General features: G+C 42.9%; 2 protein-coding genes across 4 annotated transcripts in view; one reads left to right on the top strand and one right to left on the bottom strand.

The window, feature by feature from the left end:
* Positions 1–20,245, top strand: FBXO7 (F-box protein 7). 2 transcript variants are annotated; one of them, NM_001038059.1, is given in 9 exon segments: positions 1–394; positions 5,061–5,355; positions 9,068–9,295; positions 10,583–10,724; positions 11,885–11,968; positions 14,154–14,249; positions 16,013–16,189; positions 16,516–16,553; positions 18,345–20,245. In NM_001038059.1, coding segments are annotated over 9 exon segments (1,569 nt in total). In that variant the 5' UTR covers positions 1–275; the 3' UTR covers positions 18,735–20,245.
* SYN3 (synapsin III) overlaps positions 19,994–27,551 on the bottom strand; it is a 492,649-nt gene continuing 485,091 nt past the window's right edge. Inside the window, exon 14 of one of the 2 annotated variants that reach the window (XM_005206770.4) lies at positions 19,994–27,053. In XM_005206770.4, coding sequence (XP_005206827.1) covers positions 26,921–27,053 — 133 coding nt within the window. In that variant the 3' untranslated portion in view covers positions 19,994–26,920. The remainder of the gene's footprint in view (positions 27,054–27,551) is intronic. The other variant, NM_001191357.1, reaches the window with a different exon arrangement.

Here is a 27,551-nt window from a genome sequence, read left to right on the forward strand (position 1 = left end):
GTTGCGCGCCGAGTCATCGATGGTGAGTTCCCGAGCGGCCTGGACCCGTGTTGGCCTCCAGCGGTCTGCTCGCCGGTGGGCTCCAGGGGGCGCCCTCAAGAGAAGGGGCGGAGCGCTCCTGTTCCAGAGACCAGCTCGGCGGGGTCCTCGGTCGGTTACACCTCAGTATCTCCATAGCTACGGTAGTGGCCGCTGTAGGCGGGAGGTCCCCGGCCGCTCCGCAGTTACCGTCACCGCCTCGGGGGTCCGGGCCGCTGAGTCCTCTCGCGGCCGCCATGAAGCTGCGGGTCCGGCTTCAGAAGCGGACCTGGCCGCTGGATATGCCAGAAGTGGAGCCGACTCTGGGGCAGCTGCGCGCGTACCTGAGCCAGGCCCTGCCCACCTGGGGGTACAGGTAGGCGCCGCGGAGAGGCGGGGTGGGGGGGGCGGTGGGGCGGGGAGGAGCGCCCAGTGGCGCGGGCCCGCGCCGGGCGGTCACGTGAGGCGGGGCGGCTAGCGGGCGGGGCCAGCACCCCGGGACTGTGATGCGCGCGGGCCAGGCGGGAAGCGGGAACGAGGGTTGCAGCTCGCGGGGTCCCGGCTCCTAGAGGTCATGGCCCGGCGTCCCGAGGGCTCCGAGCTCATCCAGGGTGAGCCTTCGCTTCCGTGTTTGCAGTAAACTAACCCAGGGAGAGGCTAAGATGCAAAATTCTCGAGTCTTTTGAGATGTGAGCTGGGAAATTACGGGTTAGGCTTAGGTTAAACCTCTTCAGGCTTTCAGGGATTTAAGTTCACCATCTCCAGCTGTCGGAATATTTCAGTGAAAAAGTTTGTAAAGTGTTAGGAGTTAAAAACCTGCTTCGTATCTCGTATGGAGATAAGAGGCCACCTGTAACCTGTACCGCTTTCAGACTGCCAGCCTGCAGTCCGCTTAAAAACTCCGTTAAGTGTTTACCTGCCAGGCGCGGCTGTGGGCACTTTGACTTCCCCGCTGGAAAGTTTTGCAAAGTGCAGCATTTCGGTCTGTTTCAAATAATAATATTTTCCTGGGCAAGATGTTGCTTTTTTTTTTTTTTAATGCAATCTATGGTAAACATTGGCCTTATGATGACCCTGGAGAGCTTGCAGTTTGGGGACAGTGACGTTGAGAAATAATGGATCAAATTCTGAATTTATGGGGTTGCAGATGAGGCTGTCCTGGGTATCCTGGAGACCATAACCTGGGAGTAGAGGGACAAAAGTGAGGGTGGTCCTCTTCAAATACTGAGCTAGCGAATTTGGAATTTGTGCTGAGAAAAAATACAAGAGGTGTTCACTGGGGCTTTTTAGGTGAATTCTTCAAAAGAAAACCTGTTAACTGACTCCTTTCAGAAGACTTTTATAAACTTACATTTTATTTTTAGGAAATTCAGTAAAATGAGGTTTTATTATGAACTTCTCACCCTTTCATTTCTCAGTTTAGGACGTTACATTCAAAGTAAGCCTTTTTTCCCTCGAAATTAAAAACATAAATACAGAAAATGAGATACTGACAAACTTCCTTTTAAGTGTTATAGTAATTGACACCTCTATTGTTTTTTCTTTCTGGAGTTATTTCTCCACTGATCTCCAGTAGCATATTGGGCACCTACTGACCTGGGGAGTTTCTCGTTCAGTATCCTATCATTTTGCCTTTTCGTACTGTTCATGGGGTTCTCAAGGCAAGAATACTGAGGTGGTTTGCCATTCCCTTCTCCAGTGGACCACATTCTGTCAGATCTCTCCACCATGACCCGCCCGTCTTGGGTTGCCCCACGGGCATGGCTTAGTTTCATTGAGTTAGACAAGGAGAGTCCCTTGGACTGCAAGGAGATCCAACCAGTCCATTCTGAAGGAGATCAGCCCTGGGATTTCTTTGGAAGGAATGATGCTAAACCAGTACTTTGGCCACCTCATGCGAAGAGTTGACTCATTGGACAAGACTGTGATGCTGGGAGGGATTGGGGGCAAGAGAAGGGGACGACAGAGGATGAGATGGCTGGATGGCATCACTGACTGGATGGACGTGAGTCTGAGTGAACTCCGGGAGTTGGTGATGGACAGGGAGGCCTGGCCTGCTGGGATTCATGGGGTCGCAGAGTCAGACACGACTGAGCGAATGATCTGATCTGATCTGATTGTTTTTTCTTGATGTTAAGCCTAAGTGTTTTGCATGCTGGTATCATTGCTGCTGCTGCTGCTAAGTTGCTTCAGTCATGTCCGACTTTGTGTGACCCCATAAACAGCAGCCCACCAGGCTCCACTGTCCCTGGGATTCTCCAGGCAAGAACACTGGAGTGGGTTGCCATTTCCTTCTCCAATGAATGAAAGTGAAAAGTGGAAGTGAAGTCGCTCAGTCGTGTCTAGACTCTTAGCGACCCCATGGACTGCAGCCTCCTCCGTTCATGGGATTTTCCAGGCAAGAGTACTGGAGTGGGGTGCCATTGCCTTCTCCTGCTGGTATCATTACCCCACCACAAATTATCAAAATTAACTTCCCTTTTAAAAATAGCTTGTATATATGTATACATATTACTTTTTAATTAGATGGGACAGTCTGGAAAGGATGTGAAACCCAATATGACTAGCTTTGTTTACTCAAGAGCCCAAGTTAGTTTCTCTTTCAAGTTTGTTTTTACAGTTGAGGCTGGTTAACCGGAAGGAATGTAAGCTTCAGCTTGCGAAAGTGAATTCATTCTTCTGACAGTACGTTCATTTTATAATAAATGGGCAGTTTAAAAATGTGTCCATGAGACTTTATTACTTTTAAAGTGTCCTTGCTGAGCAAGTGGATCTGAGATTGCCATAAAATAATTCTCAAAGGCCTGGAGTTTCTAGGATGGCATTTCCTGATGAAGTTAATTTTTTCCCCCCACCCACAGTGTCAGAAAACAGGATTGTTTTTTAACCATTCTCCTGGAAAACCATATGTTACTTTAGAAGTAGGTCTTTTACTAAAGGGGAGGGGAGGCCAACATTTTATTAAGTAGACAATTCTTTACCTTTTTTACAAATCAATATTTGAACGAATATTGTGCTAGATAATCATTTTAAAAAACCAACCTTATGCTGTGACAAATCATCCATAAACACAATTCATTTGAGGTGTTTTTCTTTTTTTCCTGCTAAAAATGGGATGTTGTTTTTCTGGGCATTTGGCTGATTTTCAACATTTATCAAAACATTTGAAAGCAGAGGCATAGCTACTTATTTTCTCATAAGCAGGAGTTGTTTCGAAAGCTTCAATAATTTCTGTACCAAAGACACTTTAATTGGTAAGAAAATAATGTATTTACACGTGAAAGAAAAACATAAATGAATTACTGGGAGCACTTTTGAAAATGAAGCATTGTAAAAATGAATAAACAGAGCACAGTTTTCAAAGGACTTCATCCTTTGTTAACCTCTCAAAAAGTTAATGAAGTTAGCATTGCTAAGTATAAATGTCTTATAAAATGTTCTACAATGGTGTTAATTATTCCTCACCAGTGTGTAATGAAATGATTATTCTCTGAAGATCAGATAATCTGTGATGAAGAAAGGATGGGAGTTCATTACTTCAGCCTAATTTGAACTCTTAGCTTGCTTATGATCAGATAATCTGTGATGCAGAAAGGATGGGAGTTCATTACTTCAGCTTAATTTGAACTCTTAACTTGCTTAGCACTGGGTCTTTGGATTTGTGCAGTCTTCCACATAGAAGGGACTTCCCTGGTGGCTCAGACTGTAAAGTGTCTGCCTGCAATGCGGGAGACCTGGGTTTGATCCCTGGGTCGGGAAGATCCCTGGAGAAGGAAATGGCAACCCACTCTAGTATTCTTACCTGGAAAATCCCATGGATGGAGGACCCTGGTAGGCTACAGTCCATGCGGTTGCAAAGAGTTGGACACGATGGAGCGAGTTCACTTTTTCCACATAAAAGACTTTAAGTAAGACCTCAGTGAGAAGGGTGAACCTGTTACTGAGTTAAGAGGGATGAATTTATACTCAGTCATCTATGTGCACTCATCTAACTTTTTGTGATTATGAATATTCATTAGGACATGGGTCTAGTATTTTGGAACCTTCATAAGCTAACTATTGTGGAAGGATATTGGATAGTTAGCCCTGATTTTAGCCTCATCTTGATCTTTTCATCTAATGTTTGTTGGTTACTTCTGTTCCATAAATACTTTTTATTTGCCAAGTGCTGGAGATGAAATTTTGAACTAGGCAGACAAGGTCCTCAATCTCATGAAACTTAAATTCTAGTGGTATGGGTGTGGAAGAGATGATAAGCAAATAAATGATAGTTTCCATTAGTGATGTTCCAATAAAAGTAAAGCACAAGAATGGAATAGAGTGATGGAGGTTGGGTAGAAGGCATCTCTCAAGAGGTGACGTTTGGGTTGAGACCTGGGTGAAGAGAAAGATTTGAAGAACTGGAAGAGCAGATGCACAGGCCCAGAGGCTGCACTGAGGTTGATCTGTTTTAGAGGAAGGAGTGGAAAGTTCATGTAGATGGAGAACAGTGAGTGAGAGGATGAGGGGTAGGTCAGATGTTGGGCTTTGGAGGCCATTTTAAGGCCAATTCCAAGGTCAAATAGAAGCCATTGGAGGGCTCTCAGCACAGGAATGATGTGATACAATATGTATTTTGAAAAGAATATATTTCATTGACTCTCAGGTGCCATCAGCCCTCAGATGCACATTCTTAAGTCACACTATATGAAAAAATGCTGTCCATTAAGTTGTGATATGTCATCAATTTTAAGACGCATCCCTTTTCCAAAGATGACAAAGTATTAAAAAGTATGTATCTTAGAATTGATGAAAACATGGATTAATGATAGAGAATTACTGATCCTGTCCCTCAGGCTGGAATCTGTAACGTAGACATTTAGTGAGAAGAACAAATAATTTTGATAGTTTCCTAGACTTTGGCTTTCTTTTTATCTCTGTTTTGTTTTGTTTTCATTGGTGTTGCTGGGCCATACTGTGTACTCTGCATATGTTTCAAATGTATTGTACCGGGGCTGACGAAATAGGTAGCTCTTACTGTCCTTATTCGTCTTTCTTGGCAGTTCCGATGCCCGGTTTGCAATTACATTGAACAACAAGGATGCCCTCACTGGAGATGAAGAGACCTTGGCTTCATATGGGATTGTTTCTGGGGACTTGCTATGTTTGATTCTTGAAGATGCCATTGCAGCACCTAACTTACCTTCATCCACAGTTTCAGAGCATTCCTCAGTCCAGAATAATGACCAACCCTCTTTGGCCGCCAGCTCCAGTCAGTCCAACATACAGGATGCACAACTGCATGACTCGCTCCAGGGACAGGCAGCCCAATCTGAAGTCTGGAATGACGACAGTGTGGTGGGTATTAATATCAAAACAGGAAACAGAGTAGTTGATAAATCATACTGAATAGCTCAACTGGATTCTGTACCAGTCAGGATGATTACCATCAGTAGACTAAAGATTATAGTCTTATAGAAATTTTTTTAAATTTTAATTAATCTTATTTATTAAGTATAGTTGATTTACACATTCCTTATTTCATTGTATTTGGGAATTCATCTAGTACTGATTGAATCTTTAAAGAGAAACAGGGAGAGTATGGTATCAGATGCTAATACTAGCTCTAAATTGCTTTACAGTCACTTGTCCACTCACTTGTCAATGACATGTGACAAATGATCTGTTTAGAGAGGTGGTGCTAAACATTTTTTCTCGTTTCCACATGCATGAAGAATATGATAAGTATGTATATCAGGATGGCTCAGAGAGTGCCTGTGGTTCTCATGGAGTGGGTGTAAAGTTTGATAAGCTCACCAGAGGGTTTTGATATCTTCCTCCCATGTCATTATTAGCCTAGGGTAGCCTTTAAAAACATTCTTCTCACATGTATTCTCTCCCACACATCTGTCAGTAAGTAATAAATGGCCAAAAGTTAGGCATAAGAAGCAAAGAGCGTATATACAGACATACCTCAGTTTTACTGTGCTTTGCAGACACTGTGTTTTTTACAAACCAAAGGTCTGTGGAAACTGTGTCAAGCAAGTCTGTTGGTGTCATTTTTCCAACAGCATTTGCTCGCTTCTATCTCTGTCACATTTAGTAATTCTCATAATAGTTTAAACATTTTTGTCATTATATTTTTATACCTTTTAAATTATATTTTTGTCATTTAAAAAATATTTTGACATTTATATATTTTTATGATTTGTGATCTGTGATCTTTGATGTTATTATTGCAAAAAGGTTATAACTCAGTGAAGACTCATATGATGGTTAGCATTTTTTAGCAATAAAGTGTTTTTTAATTAAGGGTGTCTGCATTGTTTAGACATAATGCTGCTGCTGCTAAGTTGCTTCAGTCGTGTCCGACTCTGTGTGACCCCATAGACGGCAGCCCATCAGGCTCCACCGTCCCTGGGATTCTCCAGGCAAGAACACTGGAGCGAGTTGCTATTTTCTTCTCCAGTGCATGAATGTGAAAAGTGAAAGTGAAAGTGAAATCATGTCCGACTCTTAGCGACCTCATGGACTGCAGCCTACCAGGCTCCTCTGTTCATGGGATTTTCCAGGCGAGAGTACTGGAGTGGGGTGCCACTGCCTTCTCCGGACATAATGCTACTGCACACTTAATAAGCGCCATATAGTGTAACATAGCTCTTATATGCACTGGGGAACCAAAAAAATGTGTGACCTACTTTATTGCAATATTTGCTTTCTTGCAATAGTCTGGAACCCAGCCTGCAACATTTCTAGGTATGCCTGTAATTCATAATTTCGTCAGGTAAGTGGTTTTAATGAGTATTTTCTCCTTTCTCAAAGGAAGGAGCCTTATTTTGGGTAGTGTGGATTGTCTAAACCCATTGTCCCCTGGGTTTTTAACAGGTGAATGTGGGTCTTCTCTACAAGCCATCAGGGCTCAGATCCTCAAGGATTTTGAAAGAACAGCCTCTTGGTCCCTTATATTCTTCCACTATTTCACTCATAAAATGTAACTATACTTTCTTCTGCTCTTTTTCTAATGGAAATAAACTTAAAAAGAAGAAACATGTGCTTTGCATTAAGAGTTGAGCACATACCTAAGAAGTAGTCTTTATGAGTAAAATTAATGTAGGTAACTCAGTCTTACTGAAGCAGTGTATTATGTCAAAAAGTTCCAAACTATGAGTCTGGAGATCTTAGATCATTTCAAATTTTTATTAGCTGGTAACCTTGGTTATATTTTATTTAATCTGAATCAAAATTATAGCAAGTATAAAAAGGTGTCTTGCCTCATCTGTCTTGCCTATTTTTATTTGGGGTAAATTAGAAAACACTGAAAAACATGAAATTGTAAGATATTATCTTTCATCATTTGTTCAGCAAGCATTTATTGTACCTACTGTGTACCAGGTACTATTCCTGTTGTACAACAGTGGGTGACATGTCTATTCCTTTCTAAGCTTTTTGTCATGGTAGGATATAGACATGAAATCAGAAAATTGCAGTACTGGGTGGTGAAGTGCAATAATCAAGGCCTTTGCAAGGTAGAAAGATAGTCTATTGTAATACTTGAAGAGGTGGGGGAATGGAGAGGGAGGGACTGCAGAACGTGAACTTGATACAGAGTCAGGGGTCAGGTGATGAAGGGCCTTGTACGCTAAGGGGTTTAGGAGTTTGGACTTTATTTTGTAGACCTGCATTTCTCAGCATGTCCTCTATGGAAAACTTGTCTCATGAGATTAAAAGTAAGTGTTATGGGGATGCTGAGTGTTGAGGAAGGAGGATAGTGTTTCTTGGTTAAATGTTGGGCATGCTTTCTGTAATTCCTGGACTTCTCAGAGCTTTATAATGCTGGAATGTATTTTGTGGATATGGAGGGTGAGGTTAGGTGGCTGTGACATGTAGCATTTTCCATTCTCATTTGATTGTAGACCTCTTTTTTCTTAAGAATATTTAGGATCATGTTCCAAGGCACAATATAGGCCCAGTAGTGCTGTCTGCCTAGGGGAAGTACCGGCAAGTTTAAGCTGGGATATCGGACATAACTGGATTCTCGGTTGTCAGAAAACTCTGGCAGCAGTGGGTGGAGTGTCTTGGGAGACAAGAAAGTGGAGTCCAGGGATACCTGGGGAGGCTGTTGCTGGAGGTTAGGAGATAAATGAGTCTGAAGTACCACTGGGGTAGAAAGGGGCAGATTTTGGAGAGATTTAGGAGATAGATTCAGTGGAACTTGGATGACTACTTATGTTGAGGTGGGGCTTATAAGGTTGAGGGGAAAGTCTAGGATGATTTTCAGGTTTTTGGCATATCAACCAAAATTCAGTTCAGTTCAGTTGCTCAGTTGTGTCTGACTTTTTATGACCCCATGAACTGCAGCACACCAGGCCTCCCTGTCCATCACCAATTCCCGGAGTTTACCCAAACTCATGCCCATTGAGTCAGTGATGCCATCCAACCATCTCATCCTCTGTCGTCCCCTTCTCCTCCTGCCCTCAATCTTTTCCAGCATCAGGGTCTTTTCAAATGAGTCATCTCTTCGCATCAGGTGGCCAAAGTACTGGAGTTTCAGCTTCAACATCAGTCCTTCCAATGAACACCCAGGACTGATCTCCTTTAGGATGGACTGGTTGGAACTCCTTGCAGTCCAAGGGACTCTCAAGAATCTTCTTCAACACCACAGTTCAAAAGCATCAATTCTTCGGCGCTCAGCTTTCTTTATAGTCCAGCTCTCACATCCATACATGACTACTGGAAAAAAACCATAGTCTTGACTAGATGGACCTTTGTTGGCAAAGTAATGTCTCTGCTTTTTAATATGCTATCTAGGTTGGTCATAATTTTCCTTCCAAAATTAATGGAGATCAAAAAGAAGTCCTATGGACAGAGGAACCTGGTGGGCTACAGTTCCTGAGGTCACAAAGAGTCAGACACGACTGACTGAACATGCACACAAGATACTCAGAAGGGAGGAGCAGATTGCAGGCTTATTCATGGTTTAGGAGCCCTCACAGAAAATGTGTACCATTTCTGAGCTTAGTAATGTGCTTTAGCTGTTTAATGAATTCATTGTTTTTGTTACCCTTTTCAGTCGGGGCCTGGTCAGCATTTTGAAGCTGAAGCAGTTCCAGATGTTGTGGATGTGGAGGAGGGCACAGGTTACTATCTCGCAGAGCCAATGCTCTGCAGTGAATCAGTGGAAGGGCAAGTGCCACATTCATTGGAGATCCTGTATCAGTCAGCTGACTGTTTGAACCCCTGCGATGCCCTGATAGTATCCATACATCTTCTCATGTTGGAGTCGGGTTACATACCTCAGGTGAGATTACGGCTGAGAACAAAAGTTTCCTGTTAGAAAAGGGGTCGTGTTCTAGATTTCTTTCTTAAATGTGTCTGGGTATTAATGTAAACTGTCAAAGACAATGCTGAGCATACCAGTAGGCAGTCAATGTTCCCTTCCCGCTTTCCTTTTTTCCTCCTTTATTTCCTTGTCAACTTTTAGTTAGTATTACAGAATTGATGACATCTATGGTTTAAAAGAACCCAAAAGATCATATATGATAATACGTGGTCAGTGCATGTGGATTGTGTATGGCTAGATAGATGGCTCACCGCGTTATGTTTTTATGTTGGTGGTTCTGTGCATCGCCACGAACCTTGATACGATTCAGGTAGGAAGAGGGACTTGTTCTTACGTTGTTGTTGCTCACATTCATTCAGTCCTTAGCCAGTCAGCACATACCTGCCAGCATCAGGTGCAGTGCTTTGTCTCTGCTCTCAGCTTGCTCACTGGCCAAATGCAGGAGAAAGACGAGTAACAGACTGATACGTTGGATTGGCTAAAGTGTAGGAGAAACGTATATGTGTAGAGGATGCCATGCCAGAGATTCACAAAGGAGAACCTTTAGAAGTTTTTCAAACTTTAATGTGCATAAGAATACCTAAGGGATCTTATTAAATGCTGATTCTGATTGAATAAGTCTAGGGTGGAGCCTGAGATAGTAGTGAGCATTCTCCACATAGTAACAATGCTGCTGATCTGTGGGCCATGTTATGAGTAACAGATGTAGAGTGATTCAGTGATTGGCGAACACAGGGACCATGCTATGCACTGAGTCAGGATTTAGAATATATAGATACTGGGACAATCTTTATCCTCAAGGAGTCTGTAAGTGGGATGAAAGAAACAAGTAAAAAGCAAATTATAATGTATTATGATAAATAATAGAAGCATTGCAATGAAAATATGAGCAGAATGTTAGAGGGTCAGAGGGTGGATTTGTTTTGAAAAAGGCTTCACAAAAGAAGTGGCATTTGAGTGGGCTCTTGAATAATGATATGGCTCTGCTAGGCAGAGAAGTGAAATTTTGAAGTGAGAACTCAGTCTCTAACTCTGATATTTTATTTGGACCAAACTTTTGATGGTGGATAATGTAACATTTTTTTTCTATCACAGTTTTATTAATGATTTGATAAACTTTATTAAAGGGACTGAATGGAATGCTTATCTGCAGACAGGTTAGGGGCCTCTTGTGCTTTTCATCTTTTTGAGAGTAGTGCACTGTCCTTCATTGTCTGTTTCCCTCTATTTCATGTCATTGCCCAGGGGACTGAAGCCAAAGCTGTGTCCATGCCGCAGAACTGGAGGTTGGGAGGCGTGTATAAGCTGCAGTATACGCACCCTCTCTGCGAGGGTGGCTCTGCTGCGCTCACCTGTGTGCCTTTGGGAAACCTCATCGTCATAAATGGTAACTAGCTGGAGGAGTCACGCTTGTTAGTTTATGAGTCTTTACATGTTTCTCTCCCAACACTTCACAGCCACTTCAGTGATGGGCTGTCGTGATAGGTAACTAGCTGGCAGAGTCAGGCTTGTTAGTTTATGGATCTTTTCATGTTTCTCTCCAAATGCTTCACAGCCACTTCAGTGATTGGCTGTCACAATACAGCTAGGAATCTTTCTCAAATTTGTTTGATCCCCAGACCACTAATCACACGGGGGCCAAAAGGTTACAGAATACAGGGCTAATCATGCTATTACGTCACAGCCTAACTTGCAAGGTCACAGCTATCAAATAGTGAATGTGAGGTTGTAATTTTTGCTTCAGTTTCTTATAAAAACAGCTCAACAACACTTCAGCAATTTATTAACCTTTATGTACTAGTCTTAAGATACTTAATATAGAGAATAGCTGCTAAATGTGTTAGTTTCTGATGTTTTGTTCCTTTACTAATTCTTGATAAATCAGCTGCTTGTGGACTTAGTGGCAGACAGCCATTCCAGAAGCATTCCAGGCCTAGTTCTTTGAAAAGGAGCAGTGTGTCCTTAAATCTTTCCTTTACCCAAGACATCCTGCTCAGTGCACATGTGCACGAGCGCATCAGTGGTTCTTTCATAGAATGAGATGAAGTGCGCCTTTGTGTACAGGATTAAAAAATGAACCTTCTGGTGATGTCGAGAATATTGGTCCTCTGGGTCTAGAGAGAGATGATTACTGTGAAAGCTAGCAGGATTCTTTTAATAAACAAGGGAAGACTCATTGCCAAGGGTTAAATAAAAAATAAATGGAGTTTTTAGTGACCTCGTTACAAATAATGATTGTATTGTGTTTAACTGTCTTTTAACCTTGTTGCATATCTTTCAATTATTAATAAGCTGCTATTGGTAGTACTTAACTGGGTTTCATATAAAGGTGTCTACTGTAGTTTTTAAAAATGGTGTTTTACTTGATGTGATTGCAGGTTTGCACTTTGGACTTTGCTGTGAGGGAAGGAATTAAGCGGAGAGCAGTTTGTTTGTATAATGTGTCTGTATATTGGGGGCAAGGGAATGAATGCAAGTCCATACGAAAAAGTGAAGCAGTTGATGAAATGACAAAACTTTTTCATCATCTTTCTTTTGCTATTTCAGCTACCCTAAAAATCAACAGTGAGGTTAGAAGTGTGAAAAGACTGCAGCTGCTGCCAGAATCTTTTATTTGCAAAGAGGAATCAGGTATTGTAACAGTGATTTAGCTTTTGGGATAAAGGTTTAAGAGGTTCACGCAAAAAACAGAAAAAACAGAACAACAGAAAGATAATGTTCAAAGACTTAAAATTTCTGGATGAGCCTAAAGCAAATACAAGACAGTGTTACAGAGTTTCAGTTTCTTTCCTGTTTCTCTTAGGGTCTTGGATGCTAAATTATAGTTACACTGCATTACGCCGTATAAATATAAAAGTGTACCACCAAATTATATTTAGCATCATTATGGAATGATGCTATTATACAATGCATTACACAGGATTGATGCTTCATAATTTCTGAACTAAATCTTTGGAGTTTTCTAGCATTGCATTTAACCAGTATGGAGAGGAACTGTGTTTTGTGGAAACCATACAATACAACTTCATTATGGAAGATCATTAAAAGAAAAACTGTACTCAAAATGTTTGCTTAAACTTAAATAAATTTGGTTACTGTTTTATACAGAGTGGAACTTCAAAAGTTTTTATTCTAGGTGTGATTTTGCTTGTATTCTATAATACTAATAGATGCAAAGAAGATAGTTTTTCTTTTTTCAGTTAAACCCCAAGTGTAACTGACAGGTAGGCAGTTGAAAAAGAGATGAGGTGGTAAGGGAATTAACATCTTTTGGAGTATTTGTTTTTTGCTGGACATGTGCCTTTATGGATGTATTTTTCATTTTGTCCTCATAGTAAATTCAGGCGGGTTTTAAAATCGGGGGTGGGGGATGGGGACTGGTGTGATATAGCAGGGAAATGGCATTTACAGCAGTGTCTTTTAGGGTAGGCTACCTAGATCTAGATCTTTGCTTTGAAGGCCTTGAGACTTATTTTTGTCAGTTCCCAGGGGAGATCAGACTCTGAGAGACTTAACTTATATGAACTGAAGTTGATGAGGAAAGGGAGACCTCAGAATATGTATTTTTAATGGTCTGTGAACAATTAATGTCATACCAGGCCAGTGTTGCTCAACCATTTTTTCATTATCAATCCCCTAAGGAGGCTTTGTACACAATCCCCCACCCCAACTCCCAAATCATTCTCCCTGATGAAATTTTAATTTCATAGATATACTATATGTTTGTATACTATGGCCCTTTTGAGGTCACAAACCAATGTAATAGCTAGGATTTTTGCTTGGTTGGAGGCGGTATTGTTTCTTTTGAGAATGCATGAACTAGACTGATGAATCTGTACGGATGGTCTTACCATTAAGACCAGAAAAACTTGAGATTCCTTGGCTACAATACTGTGTATTCATCTCTGTACTCTGGAGGTCCTTATTGTGGGGAGTAGAAATGCTCTACATTACAGCAGTAGACACTTCTACGCCCATTTTCTAGTTCAGGAAACAGGTCTAGAGGAGGTTAAATTACTTCAAGGACACAGAGTTAATAGTAGAATTTAGGATTGGAGTAGATTTGGCTCCTGAGCCTATTTTTTAAGAACAGTGTTTAATGTCGCTCAGATGATTTGATTTATGTTAAGTAAGGAATAAGGAAGTGAAAAAGGAGGAAGAAAAGTAATACCGTTAGATCACAAGTTTATGTGAATGCATGTTAAGTCACTTCAGTTGCGTCCGACTCTTTGTGACCCTTTGGACTGTAGCCCACCGGGCTCCTTTGTCCATGGCATTTTTCAGGCAAGAATACTGGATTGGGTTGCCATTTTCCTCCTCCAGGGGATCTTCCTGACCCAGGTATTGAACCCACGTCTCCTGTGTCTCCTGCATTGCAGGAGGATTCTTTATCGCCTGAGCCATCAGGGAAGCCACCAGTTTACGGATTATATTAATTTAGTATTTTCAGTATGTACTTTGTATGTTGGGTAGGAGTATGCTGCTCATTTGACAAGTCATTTAAATAATTTTTACTGTGGCTTATAGTACCTAGTATATACTCTGTACTATTATTTATCCTTTTATTTATAAATTCCTAATCACTTTTTAGTAGGTCCATTAAAGAAAGATTTTGTTTGAAGAGAATTCAGCCTTCAGAGTTACACAGTGTCTACTTCCTCGTCTACTGGAGACTTTAGTTCATTTCTCTTTATGTAGGAATTATTTGTGAAAACTAACTTACCACTTTGATTTGGTTTGGCAGAAGTAGAGGACACCATTTCAAGTTTTTCCATTTGCTATTGTGTTTTGACTTTTCATTTAAAAAATATTCCAGGGGAAAATGTAGCCATGATATACAAAGATCTTCAGAAACTCTCTCGCCTCTTCAAAGACCAGCTGGTGTATCCTCTTCTGGCTTTTACCCGGCAAGGTAAGAAATGATAAATTATCACAGGCTGAAGGGCTGGGAAGAATCGGAGGTTCGCATGTGTTCAAGGATGACATGTGACTCTTCCCTCTTTTGTGCTCCTAGTGAAATTCTGCTCTTTTAAGCTTAAATGCTAATTCCTTAGTTGCTATTCACGTCCTCTTTGTATCTTCACTGCATTTTATATGTATCTTTATTATAGCCCTTTTTCCACTGTATCATAATTTTTCACATGATTTCTTTTCACCTAAGGTTATGAATTACCCTGAAAGCAGGGAAATATGTCTTACTCACTTTTGTATTCTCATGGCCTAGCACAGGGCCTGGCCCATAATTGGTGTTCGATAAATACATATATAAATAATCTATAGCCTGTAAATTAGGTCTGCTTTTTAAAAAGCTATTTATTGGGACTCTGTGCCTAGGTACTTTGGATATTTGACATGCATTCTTACTTACTGCTAACAACTTTGAAGTGGATTTTATTCGCATTTTATAGGTGATGAAACTGTAATTCAGCTAGGTTTATAATTCACTCAAAATCCTTGTATTAATAAGCTTTCTTTTTGTGTTTTCTCAGTAGTAAAAAATATTATAAAATCTTAGTGACTTAAATTGAACATTTATTTCTCACTCAGGTACATGTTGTGTGTGGGTTAGGTTTAGCTGAAAAAGTGGTGAGAGGTCCTTATCTAGGACTGGCTCTTCTGTAGCACAGGGGAGAGAGGACCAGTGACCGTGTGTTGGTGTTTAAAGCTTTAATTCAGAAATAGTGTGCTGCTTGCACTCTCCTTTCAGTGGACAAACCTAGTGAGAGTGGGATGGGGAAACACAGGTTAGAAAATAATATGGTGGAGTCATAATCTACCACAGTCTTTGGCTGATAAATAATTTCAGGTTTTTAGAGATAGATCTGTGACTTTTACCTGCTGTCTGTATGTAGAAAAATAGTATTTTAGGTCTCAAGTGGCATGGTGCCAAGGCTGTTACAACCATAGTTTTCTTCTTCGGTTGATGGTGAGGGAAAAGAATAATGTGAATTTTAAAACCTTGTATTGGATTTTGGTTATCTTTGCTAGTGGAGAATAGTATCCCTATATGCAAAGTAGCTAATAATCAAAAAATAATTGTCACTTGACTTTGGAATGTATTATTCTTTTCCTTTCTTGGTTTTGCTTCTGAATTTGTCTCCCCCCTTTCTTTTATAGCCTGCTAGATATCAAATAATAGTAATCTAACACTCAAGTGCTTATTGCTTGCCGGATATTGTTCTGAGCACTCTATATGTATTTACACATTTAATTCTCAACTCAGTGAGGGAGGTATAGTATTAACCCATTTTACAGATGAGAAATTGAGTTGGAGCTTAAATAACTTGTCCAAAGGCACACAGTAAGTGGTAGCATTGGGAACCAATTGTAAAAGCCAATGAATTATCCATTTTCTGTAGTTGAGTAGAGAATTTTTTGTTGTACTGAATATATCTTGAAACAAAGGAGGCCACTGACTAGTATTTAAAAATTATAGTTATTCATTTGATCTGTATTACAAAGTAATTTGTCTCTATGGTAAAACATAAACAGAATAAGGGGCTTAGAGTTAGTAGTAGTAATATAGTCAACCAGGGGATAAAAGATGACTTATGCCTGGATAACTGGAGAATACCATCTAATTTATAATCTCTCTACAAAGTTGGCCACTTTGATTGATGTGAGGAAAACTGGATGTTCTTTACTCAGTGAGATCTATTCTCTTTTTCCTTCTAGCACTGAACCTACCAGATGTATTCGGGTTGGTAGTCCTCCCGTTGGAGCTGAAACTGCGGATCTTCCGACTTTTGGACGTTCGTTCTGTCCTGTCTCTGTCTGCAGTTTGTCGTGACCTCTGTATTACTTCAAATGATCAACTTCTGTGGAGGTGTTTGTATCTGCGGGATTTTCGAGGTGATTTCCATGATGGCATGCTAACAAGAAAAGCGTTCTTTGTTACTGAGGGCTTAATTACTCAGCTGGCCAGAAGTTTTAAGTTGTGGGCTTTTTTAAAAGAGTAGGAAATAGTCATAGGATAGCCTTATTATAAAGAGATTCTAAGCCTTATTATCTCTGCCTGTGCCACAAAGCTCTCCCCATTCATGTTTGTGTTCTCTGCAAGAATAAACAGTCCTTTAGACCAAGTGGATTCTTTTAGTATAGAAAATTGAGGTAAGACAGGTTTAATGCTGGATGAATGAAACGTTTTAAAATCCTTATGTTTTCTTTTTTCTTTGTAGATGGTAGTATCAGAGGTCGAGACACAGATTGGAAAGAAGTAGGTATTTGTAAATACCAAGGCTGATGTCTGTAGCATGGAAATAATGAGTGAATTAATATGTTAAGGGCATATTTTCAACTTTTATTATAATATAATACAATCTGTTTCGAGTCTATTGCTAATTTTCAGTAAATGAAAATGTTTTCAACTTTTACCTTAGATTTTGTCCTTCAGTTCAGTTTAGTTCAGTCACTCAGTTGTGTCCTACTCTTTGCGACCCCATGAGTCACAGCACGCCAGGCCTCCCTGTCCATCACCAACTCCCGGAGTCCACCCAAACCCATGTCCATTGAGTTGGTGATGCCATCCAACCATCTCATCCTCTGTCGTCCCCTTCTCCTCCTGCTCTCAATCTTTCCTAGCATCAGGGTCTTTTCAAATGAGTCAGATCTTGGCATCAGGTGGCCAGAGTATTGGAGTTTCAGCTTCAACATCAGTCCATCCAAAGAACACCCAGGACTGATCCTTTAGAATGGACTGGTTGGATCTCCTTGCAGTCCAAGGGACTCTCAAGAGTCTTCTCCAACATCACAGTTCAAAAGCATCAATTCTTCGGCACTCAGCTTTCTTGACAGTCCAACTCTCACATCCATACATGACCACTGGAAAAACCATAGCCTTGACTAGACGGACCTTTTTTGACAAAGTAATGTCTCTGCTTTTTAATATGCTGTCTAGGTTGGTCATAACTTTCCTTCCAAGGAGTAAGTGTCTTTTAATTTCATGGCTGCAGTCACTATCTGCAGTAATTTTGGAGCCCAGAAAAATAAAGTCAGCCACTGTTTCCACTGTTTTCCTTAGTAATTACACAGGAGAAAATCTTAGCACAATGATTATTTTCACCTTTACTTAATATAGGCTCCCTGTTCGTAGTCAAACAAAACAAAACAAAACTGAGTTGTTTTTGTGCTGGAGTAGTCTTCGCACTCCACTCCAGTACTCTTGCCTGGAAAATCCCATAGATGGAGGAGCCTGGTAGGCTGCAGTCCATGGGGTTGCTGAGGATCGGACACGACTGAGCGACTTCACTTTCACTTTTCACTTTCATGCACTGGAGAAGGAAATGGCAACCCACTCCAGTGTTCTTGCCTGGAGAATCCCAGGGACAGGGGAGCCTGGTGGGCTGCCGTCTATGGGGTCACACAGATCGGACATGACTGAAGTGACTTAGCAGCAGCAGCAGTCTTCAGCTGTTGGGCTAGTTAGAATAGTAAGTTATGAAAAAAATAAGTTATATTGTTTTATTTGCAGATAGGAATATGTTCCACCCTCCGAAAATGTCATCTATTTTGTTATTTAAATTGAGGTCTATTAGGGACATAATTTAGGTGAGAAAGGGAACTTAAGTACTGACCGCTCCCACCCTTCCCTGCCGATACCATAACTTTTTATATTCTATGGCATGATATTTTCAACAAATATTAAGATTTTCCATTTTCAGCAAAGGCTGATGTGAAATTCCTATCAGCTTGAGAGTGCTAGATTGCAGTCCTGAGAGTCCATGTCACTCATTTATCCCTTGTCTGGATGTGTTGTTACTCCAGATTGGCACAATTGCGGAATTGCAGTGTGGTTAAGGACTAGAGTTCCTTTGGCATTGTGTTCACAGCTGCTACCTTACTCATGCAGGTAGAACTGGTAAAAGTTCCCTTCAGTGCACTAGCTTCTTTGTCTGCCTCCGTACTGTGGGAAAAGAAAAGTATATATACATGTGTACAATGAAAGCCAACTGGAACTTTGGGGAAGTGTCCACCTCACTCATTATGTCTTGTTCTTATCTGTCTGCAGCTGTACAAGAAGAGGTACAAACAAAGGAAAGAAGCCCAGAGAGGGCGGCATGTGATGTTCCTGCCGTCATCACCCCACCCCATTCCATTCTACCCCAGCCCCTTGCACCCCAGACCTTTTCCTCCCAGTTCTCTCCTCCCTCCAGGAATTATCGGTGGTGAATATGATCAAAGACTAACCCTTCCCTATGTTGGGGACCCAATCAATTCACTCATCCCTGGGCCTGGGGAGACACCCAGCCAGTTCCCTCCACTCAGACCACGTTTTGACCCAGTGGGCCCACTTCCAGGTCCTAACCCCATTTTGCCAGGGCGAGGTGGCCCTAGCGACAGATTTCCCCTAAGACCCAGCAGGGGTTGGCCAACTGACAGCCGGCTACCATTCATGTGATTGATTTGTTACCTCACTCTGGAGCTTGTATTGGTTTTATTTCTTTAAAACTACAGATGTCATTTTGCTGGGGTGCTACCTCTATTGTTTTCTGATTGCGATGGTGGGACATGGACTCACAGAAACCTTTTATAGACATATTAAGGTTGGTGCAAACATAATTGCGGTTTCGGACCATGAATTTTAAATCATAACTAGGCTCAAACACATCTTTATTAATCAAAATAGGACCATTACAATCAACAAATTTTTGCAAATGAGAAGTCCTGTAGCATAAAAATCCATGCTTTGGGATTCAGTGAACTCTTGGAAACCATTTTCTGCCTCCTGCTGATTGTGGAAGCGTTTCCCCTGCAGAAAGTTGTTCAGATCCTTGAAGAAGTGGTGGTTGACAAGAGGTCAGGTGAATGTGGCAGATGAGGCAAAACTTTCCTAACCCAATTCCTTCAACTTTTGAAGTGTTGGTTGTGCTACATGTGGTCAGGTGTCGTCATAGAGAATTGGGCCCATGCTTGACCAGTACCAGCTGCAGGCGTTGCAGTTCTCAGGGCATCTCATCGGCTTGCTGAGCATACATCTCAGATGTAATGGTTTCGTCAGGATTCAGAAATTTGGTGGTGGATCAGATGGGCAGCAGACCACCTAACAGTGACCATGATCATTTTTTTGGTGCAAGTTTGGCTTTGAGAAGTGCTTTGGAGCTTCTTCTCAGCCCAACCACTAAGCTAGTTGTCGCCAGTTGTTGTATAAAACCCACTGTTCATCACATCACAATCTGATCAAGAAATGGTTTGTTGTTGCTACAATAAATGACGATGTTTTTGATTTTTGGTCAGCTCATGAGGCACCCACTTACGGAGCTTTTTCACCTTTCCAATTTGCTTCAAATGCTGAATGACCATAGAATGGTTGATGTTGAGTTCTTCAGCAACTCCTCCTGTAGTTGTAAGAGGATTAGCTTAGATGTTCATCTCGATTGGTTGTTGTCAACTTCCCATGGCTGGCCACTGTGCTCCTCATCCTCAAGGCTCTTGTGTCCTTTGCAAAACTTCTTGAACCACCACTGCACTGTTAGCAGTTCCTAGGCCAAATGTGTTGTCCATGTTGCAAGTTGTTCTTGCTGCCTGATGACCCATTTTCAACCCATCTTGAATAAGACAATCACTCAAATTAGCTTTTCATCTAACATCATTTCCCTATTCTAAAATATAAAATAAGTCATTAGCAAAAAAATATAAAGTGAGAAATGCACATTAAAATGATGTACAGCATTACCACATTTATTTAAGAATATTCCAATATCAAACAGCAATGTTTAACAATGCAAAACTGTAATTACTTTTGCACCAAGCTAGTTGTTAAAGCTCCAGGAGTGGTGTGGCTCACAGGTTACTTGCTCGACGGTTGGCCTTGGGAATATGGTTCCTGACATCCCCTCTCTCAGTTACCGTCTAGAATGCAGGTTACACATTGATAATGTTCCACACCAGAATAAAATATTAAATAAATTACATGGCAGTCTTGACTTTTATTACAGAAAGATATGTAATATTACAATATTACTTGGACATTTGAAAATGATCAGAGAAGCTATTCATTGTCATCAGATTGCTGCAGGGGATTATTTTTATTGTGTAGTGGCACCCTTTCTTCACGTGAAATTATTTGCAAAAGCCTGATTTATGGAATGAACACAAGCAGAGCCAGTTTTGTTGAACTGGATGTGAGGTGAATGGACCCCCGCCAGCTCAGCCCCTACCCCCCTCTCTGCAGCTGCTCCTCAGGCTCTGTGCCGAAACTTCTGGGCTCCAAAACAGTGCTTTTTGGCCACCATTGGGTTGTTAGGGACTCCTGTTTCTGGCTTCTTCTGGAGTGGAGCTTGGGTTCTTTTTCCTTGGGTTTTAAATCCTTGGAGCCTAACCTGTAAGTAGACGACGTCTTCCAACAACAAAGTACAGTGCTTTGAGTGCTGCTCAGGTACTTGTTCTGCAAAGAAAGCCTCGTCATTTGTAGAATATTTTGCTTTTGAGACTTAAAGTACACAAAATTCAAGTTTTATTTTGCCTACAACAAGAAAAAGGTCAAACAAATATCTCAGCATACAAACAACCATAGAAACATGCTACAGTGACAGATCAGTCTGAATCACAAAGCAGGAGTAAAACTCTGCTAGTGTCTGCAGAAAACAGGAATATTGCCAGCGTCATCCTGCTTTTTTAAAAATCGGTTTTGCATATAAGGAAATGGCTTGGAATGCTGTGTGATGCAAGAATGTTAGAGTCCTACATACATGTGAATTTTTGTCTTTTTGGGCTACACATGTGTATTCTTTTTTTTCCCCATCACAGTGAAGAAAGTTCAGCCAATAATATTTTCCAGAGGCCATGTCACCTTTAGTGGCTTAATGTACAGGTAAAGGATTAGGGCTGTTGACACTTTCTTTTCCCTGTGGAATTTTGTAATATCTGAGCTATAGATTAGCTTTTAACAAAGTGTCCACCAGAGGCCATATGGCTTTAATTGGGTCTAGGTTGAAAGAGTCACCCTGAAACTTCGATGAGTCCAAAACTGGTTCTCCAGCACCCCTCTTCATGGCCTTATAATGTTGGGATGCGCCGTGTGTGGTGTGTGTGTGCATTGTTTGGGTGCCCTGTGGTGTGTGTGTGTGTATGTGTGTGTAGTGGGGATGGAAGGACATAGTCATAACCAGAAGCACCATGTACTATAAAACAGTTTCCAAAATGCGGTCCTTTTTGAGTGGTCTCGGAGAGGTTCGTGAGCCGTGCTGGTGTCCCAAGGAAACAGATGCTACTTCCCAAACTTATCTCAGACTTGCCCATGGGACAGATCCCGCTCAGCTTAGGATACCAGCAGTGTGTCACACACCTAAACTTGCAGTCCTCTCATAATAGTTTATTCTGAGTTCTTAAAACCACCATCAAAGCTTTTCCTCTTAACTAGCTCATAGTTAGAAGCTTATAAAATCCACATTCTTCTCCTTAGACTGAGACTGTTAAGCTGTATGTTGCTGGTGAACGATGGGGATGAAGTCATGGTGTGGGTGTGGCCTGTTTGCTGCATGACTTTCTGACGTCACTGATGCGATGGATGAGCGCCGTGGTAGGTGAACCTCCACCTTGCTGGCTTGTAGCCTTAAGGACTTTCCTGGCCCCTCATTTTCCCCTTTAGTTATTTTTATTAACAGAAGCTTGCCAACCACCACCTCTGCCCCACCATTTATTAAAACAAAGCTCTGGTTTGGCATGGTTGGAATCAAATCATGGCAGGTAGCCTCTCAACAATGTAGATTTTGTGATTCCTTAGGTACAAAAAATTGAATTCTGTCTCACTCTAGCTTGCCTCTCCAATTCCTGAGATCACTGCTTAGCTAAATATCTCTGTGATTCTGACACTCCCCTTCGCTTTCTGTACTTGGGACCCTGAACCAAGGTTTGTTTTTCTCCTACCCTGCCAAATTACAGTGCTCTGGGAGGAGCCAGGCAGGGTTAACACTCCTTTGGACAGCCTCCAGTTGACTGCAGAAAATGTGGAGTGGATAAAACATGGAAGTATTAGGTCACATGACAAGGTTTCATCTTAATTAAATGGCCCTCTTTGGGATTCGCGAACAGGTTATAGCACTGAAGTTTCTGCTGTCCCAGAGCAAACCAGGTGAAATGTTAATTAAGAGGGAAGGAGATGTTAATTTGCTTCTGCTCTAGATTCAACAAAAGACCAGAGACAGCAGATACTTAAATATGATAGGCTGGAAATTGAAATTACAAGTAGTAGGACCAATCAGTGGAGAAGGCAATGGCACCCAACTCCAGTACTCTTGCCTGGAAAATCCCATGGATGGAGGAGCCTGGTGGGCTACAGTCCATGGGGTCGAGAAGCGTCAGACATGACTGAGCGACTTCACTTTCACTTTTCACTTTCATGCACTGGAGAAGGAAATGGCAACCCACTCCAGTGTTCTTGCCTGGAGAATCCCAGGGACGGGGGAGCCTGGTGGGCTGCCGTCTATGGGGTCGCACAGAGTTGGACACGACTGAAGCGACTTAGCAGCAGCAGCAGGACCAATCAGAACAGAAATAACGAAAGATACTTGGGACTTTAAAGAATTTTCTCTCTCTCTTCTCTTATACAACTGTAGAAGGAATGTTTAGATTGGTTTTATGACACACTAAAATTTCAAAAAATTTTTTTCTTCTTTTCTTCCTGGCCTGCCCGTTGAGAGGGTTCTGAACAGAATCTATGAGTCTCCTCTCTCGCGGCTGCATGTTTCGTTTGTGGAAACACAAGGGAGCCTCTGTGGCCTTTATGCATTGTGTTTGGTTAATGGGCTGGTTTGACTTGCTTATCGCACAACCTTCCAGTTTGTCTGCAAGCAAACCCAAAATGCCACCTGCTATTAAAGTCTACATAGTAGACTGGAACAGGGTTTAATCTGTGACTGCCCTGGAGTCCAGGACAACTTTTGACACTTAGTGGGGATAATTAGTATTGGAGAAGGAAATGGCAACCCACTCCAGTGTTCTTGCCTGTAGAATCCCAGGGACAGGGGAGCACCAGTCCCCGCGCTCGCTCGGACAAAGAAAACCACGCATATGCAAGTGCTCTCAGAGCTATTTAATCCTCCAGCATAATTGAGTTACAGCTTGTATCTGCGAGGCTGACTTCACATGCTTACACTGTACCCTAACCTGCATCCTTTCACCAATTCTGAACACACAAAAGAAACTGAGCCACCAACCTGTTCTACAAAGTTGAACATGAAGCACAGAGCTGGGAGGGGCGGGATGGCCAGAGTAGGGCTCTGCTGTGTATTGGGTGATCTGGAGGGACCCCTGGGTCCTGGGTCTGGAAAAGTTGGACAGGCTGTGGTATTATCCTGGTCTGCTCACATGCCGCCTGACCGATTCTGACAGTGGCACCGTGTCCCTTCTGCTCCCAGCTGTGGTGGCCCTGCAGAGAGTTCACCTGTGGGGTCCACGCTCACCACAGCCCCTGCTCTGCTTGTTCCCGTGGACCACAGGTTTTCTTCAGCTTCTTAGCTCATTAATCTCTCTATTAGTTTAATTCTTTTCCTGGGCAAGTGACTTCCTCACATTGATACTCTCAGAAAAAACAAACCTTTTCTGTACTTTTAACACTTTGTTTGCATTTTGTTGACTTCACAGTTTTCTAGAAGGGCCAGTCTAACACACATCCCGCACACCAACTGTGTGCCGACGGCAGGCGCTGTGCTGTGCCCACGCAGCTTGTTCACGAGCTGCCGGCACCAACGTGCTTTCCCCTCAAGCTCCTTTCATTGCAAATTCAGATGAGAACTTCCAGAAGGTCACTGATGTTCAGGCTCACGGGATTTACTCCTGTGTTTGTTACCGTGGGCGTGAAGGCCTATCACCCTGAAATTCTGGAAAGGTAGAACTAACTGCCCCATCAGCAGGGACTGAACCAGGGGACAGAGGATGAATGGAAGAGAAAGGACATGTAGATTCCAGTGTCCCTCGAAAGCTGATGTGACAATTAAGTCACAGTGCCCTTTTTTAATCAGGCTGTTAGGAGGAAGATCTGGAAGAAGGTATTTTCTGCAGCTGGTGGAGGTGTCCAGCGGGGCTGCATTTTAAACTCTCTATTCACTGTGTTACATGTCAGCACAAACCAAATGGATCTTTGTCCTGGTTCGGCCTCACCAAGTCAGTGTGGACAGGAGATGCTAGCTTTTCTTTGGATCAGAGTTGTGAAACCAAGCAAAAACGAACAAACACAACCTTTTGGAATCTCTCCAGAGTGACTCTTCTGCCCCTTTCATTTTGTTCTTTCTCATTTAGAAATATCACAATTATTAAAGGTAAAATGTGTGGAGGGAACATGTGCTAGTTTACATGAGAAACCAGTCCATTTTGGGGACTGTCACAAAGGACCACGCATGGTCTCTGCATTCACACGCAGACCAGTGGGAGAATTTGTTTCAGTGTTGGTTATACCCTTTGTCTCATGTCCGGGGGTTGTCCGTGCATGGCTATAAAAACAAGGATGCCTAGCCTGAGAAATGAGTGTGCTACTGTACTGGAATATCTAGTGTTTGAATGTTCCGATGTTTTCAGGGACAGGGGACAGCATACAGGAAAGTGGGACAATGTAAGCCATGTCACCACTGTTTATGGGGCCACTGGGTGTGACGCTTCCACCCCAACACCATTCAAGCAGCAGTGTTCCCACACAGCTCAGGGCAGGTCTGACTTCAAGGGGCATTCCAAACACTTAGGTTGACAGAGACACAGGTTCAAGGCCTGATGAGCAGAAGTTCTGGGCCCTCTGGCCTGAAATGAAGTGACTTGTGCCCATGGCCATGTCCTATGCTTTGAGGAACCTTGTCTAGCCTGTCACCACATCGTTGTGTATTTTGGGCTGTGTTTTATTGCCAAGTGAGAATTGGGTGAGACAGTTTGATTTCTTCTTCTGGTCTTACTTCCAGAGTGGGAGAGTGACGACTGCCTCGTGTATTTCCTGTCTTCTTAATCTCCTAAAACACATGGCTCCGTGGTGTTACACCTGCCTGACAAGTTCTCTGCATTCTTTTATTCAGATTGCAGCTCCAGGCCAAGGACGCTTTCATTTTCACCTCCCTCTCTCCTTTCCCTGTGAGCAGTAAGGGGAAGCTGTGTCTCAAGTTGCAAGTGAAAGTGAAAGTCGCTCAGTTGTGTCCAGCTCTTTGCAACTCCATGGACTGCAGTCCATGGAATTCTCCAGGCCAGAATACTGGAGTGGGTAGCCTTTCCCTTCTCCAGGGATTGAACCCAGGGCTCCCGCATTGCAGGTGGATTCTTTACCAACTGAGCTATCAGGGAAGCCCCTCAAGTTGCTAAGTGGGATGTAAGGGGACAGTGTGGCTATGTTCTAATACCCTCAGTGCTTTCTAGAACCAGGAGGCTGGTTCTGACACCAATGATGTTTCTAGCACCAGGTGCTTGGTGATCAGGACACGCCCCCCAACCCTCCCCCTCCCCAGAGGAGTCTGATGCAGGAGAAAGAGCATTGGGAAGAGAGTCAGGGCTACATTTTCCAGCTCTGCAGTTAACTTTTTTAGTCAAATAAGTGTGGCTTAAACAAAGTTAAAGCTAATTTCTTTACTACAGGAATTCCAAACGCCTTTGATATAGGTACTATCAAGCTCAGAAAAAAAACCCAAAACAGTATCTCCTAAGCACATTTGACCAGTGAACCCTTTTGTAACTGAGTAACCTACCAATGCCTTGCTGCTCAGTCTGAAGCACTGAGCTAGAAGTTACTGTCATCGCACTTTCTGATCCTGTGTCATCTGTCTGCTCATTGTCTATGGTTCCTTGTGTGTCCCTGAGGGGGAAACAGCATTCCCGGTGGGAATTCAGAGAGACTGAACGGTGGTGTAACACAGAATGGGTGGAGGGGCCTTGATTAGTTGAGGACATCTTCTCCCTCTGGGAACTAGTAGTGATTCCTAAAAGAACCCGGGGTCTGCTCTTCACTGTCCAATTTAGGATAGCATGCTGGGTGGGAGTGGCCTTGCAAAGCCTCCCCGCTGTTTCTGTTGTGTTCTGAAAGGCTCAACGTGTCACATGGTCTGAATGCATTCTCTGGTCCTCAAGACCCACTGGTGGTGGGGGTGATGGGGCCTGGGCCTGCCTGGTCTGCAGGCCCGTCTCTTGAGCTTGGATGGAACTGACACGGGTGGGTGCTAAGTTCCCTTGGCTGGGCTTTTCTCCTTTTGTTTGTAGAACACTGTCAAAAGGTTATTGCCTCCTACATTGCTGAGGTCTGACTTCAGCATCTGCATTTGATGGAAATGGGGGCAAGGGTCAGAGGGGGCCCTTCCCCAAGGCAAGCAAAACACTAACAAGCAATGTGGAACCAGTCACACTGATGTCTCGCTTGGTTAACGAGGCAAGGGAGCAAGCGTCTGGGCAGGAAGGTGGATGTGACACCCATCTGTAAGGCCCATTTTGAGGAATCTGGAGGCTCTCAAATGCCCACCGCTTGGCTGGATGACGCTGGAACGCCACGGCAAAGGGAAATGGGTACACATGAACTCAGTTCCTGGATCAAAGGCATTTGGAAAGGATATTCTCAGGCCCTCCATTCTGTTCCCAGCAGGAACCAAGGCTGAGATGGAGGGTGGGGCAGGAGAGGCCTGACCATGGTTAGTCAGAGAACAGGCTGGCGAAAGACTTCCTCAGGTTGCGGATGGTCTCGGCCTTAGCCTCGTCCTCACTGGGGGTCCCTCGCTGGGAGGTGTCAGATGTGCTGAGGCTGTTAGTCAGGGACTGGGATTTGCTGAAACAGAAAGGCAAAGGAAGTTGGGGGTGACATGGCTGGATTCCCCAGGAAATGAGTCCTGGGGCCTGCCTGGGAGCCGGCTGGATGAACCCCATCACCGCAAGGATACTGAGCCCAGCAGCCAGGCATCCCCACACTTGTACCACACACACAATTAACCCCCCAGGTGGCTACTGGGACCCTCCTTTTTTAAAGGTGCAGAAACTGAGGCTCATAGCAAGGAACAGGGAGCATCCAAGGCTCAAATTCTTCCCACAAAAACAGATTGCTCAGACGTCAGGCACAGCTGGAGAGCTGCTCGCCCACTCTCCTGCCTCAGTGCACACGCCCGCCTGGCAAGCTGTAAGGTGCGGTAGCAGCAGGCTAGGCTTGTTCCTCCTATACGTTCCAGCGCCAGTTTGGGGATCAGAGGGTCTGTGTTCCAGACCCTTTCTGCCATCTGTTCCTCCAGCTGTGGGCAAAAAAGTCACTGAGCGGGGCCTCTTTTCCCTCATC

Source organism: Bos taurus, chromosome 5 (genome assembly GCF_002263795.3).
Source record: "Bos taurus isolate L1 Dominette 01449 registration number 42190680 breed Hereford chromosome 5, ARS-UCD2.0, whole genome shotgun sequence".
Lineage (NCBI taxonomy): Eukaryota > Metazoa > Chordata > Mammalia > Artiodactyla > Bovidae > Bos > Bos taurus.

What these genes read in the sequence shown, in the direction of transcription:
- FBXO7 (XM_005206784.5), top strand. Translation starts at nt 593, where the DNA reads ATGGCCCGGCGTCCCGAGGGCTCCGAGCTCATCCAGG. An exon ending in AGTCGGGTTACATACCTCAG is followed by an intron (nt 9,296 to 10,582) that starts GTGAGATTACGG and finishes GTCATTGCCCAG; the next exon opens with GGGACTGAAGCCAAAGCTGT. An exon ending in GAGACACAGATTGGAAAGAA is followed by an intron (nt 16,554 to 18,344) that starts GTAGGTATTTGT and finishes ATCTGTCTGCAG; the next exon opens with CTGTACAAGAAGAGGTACAA.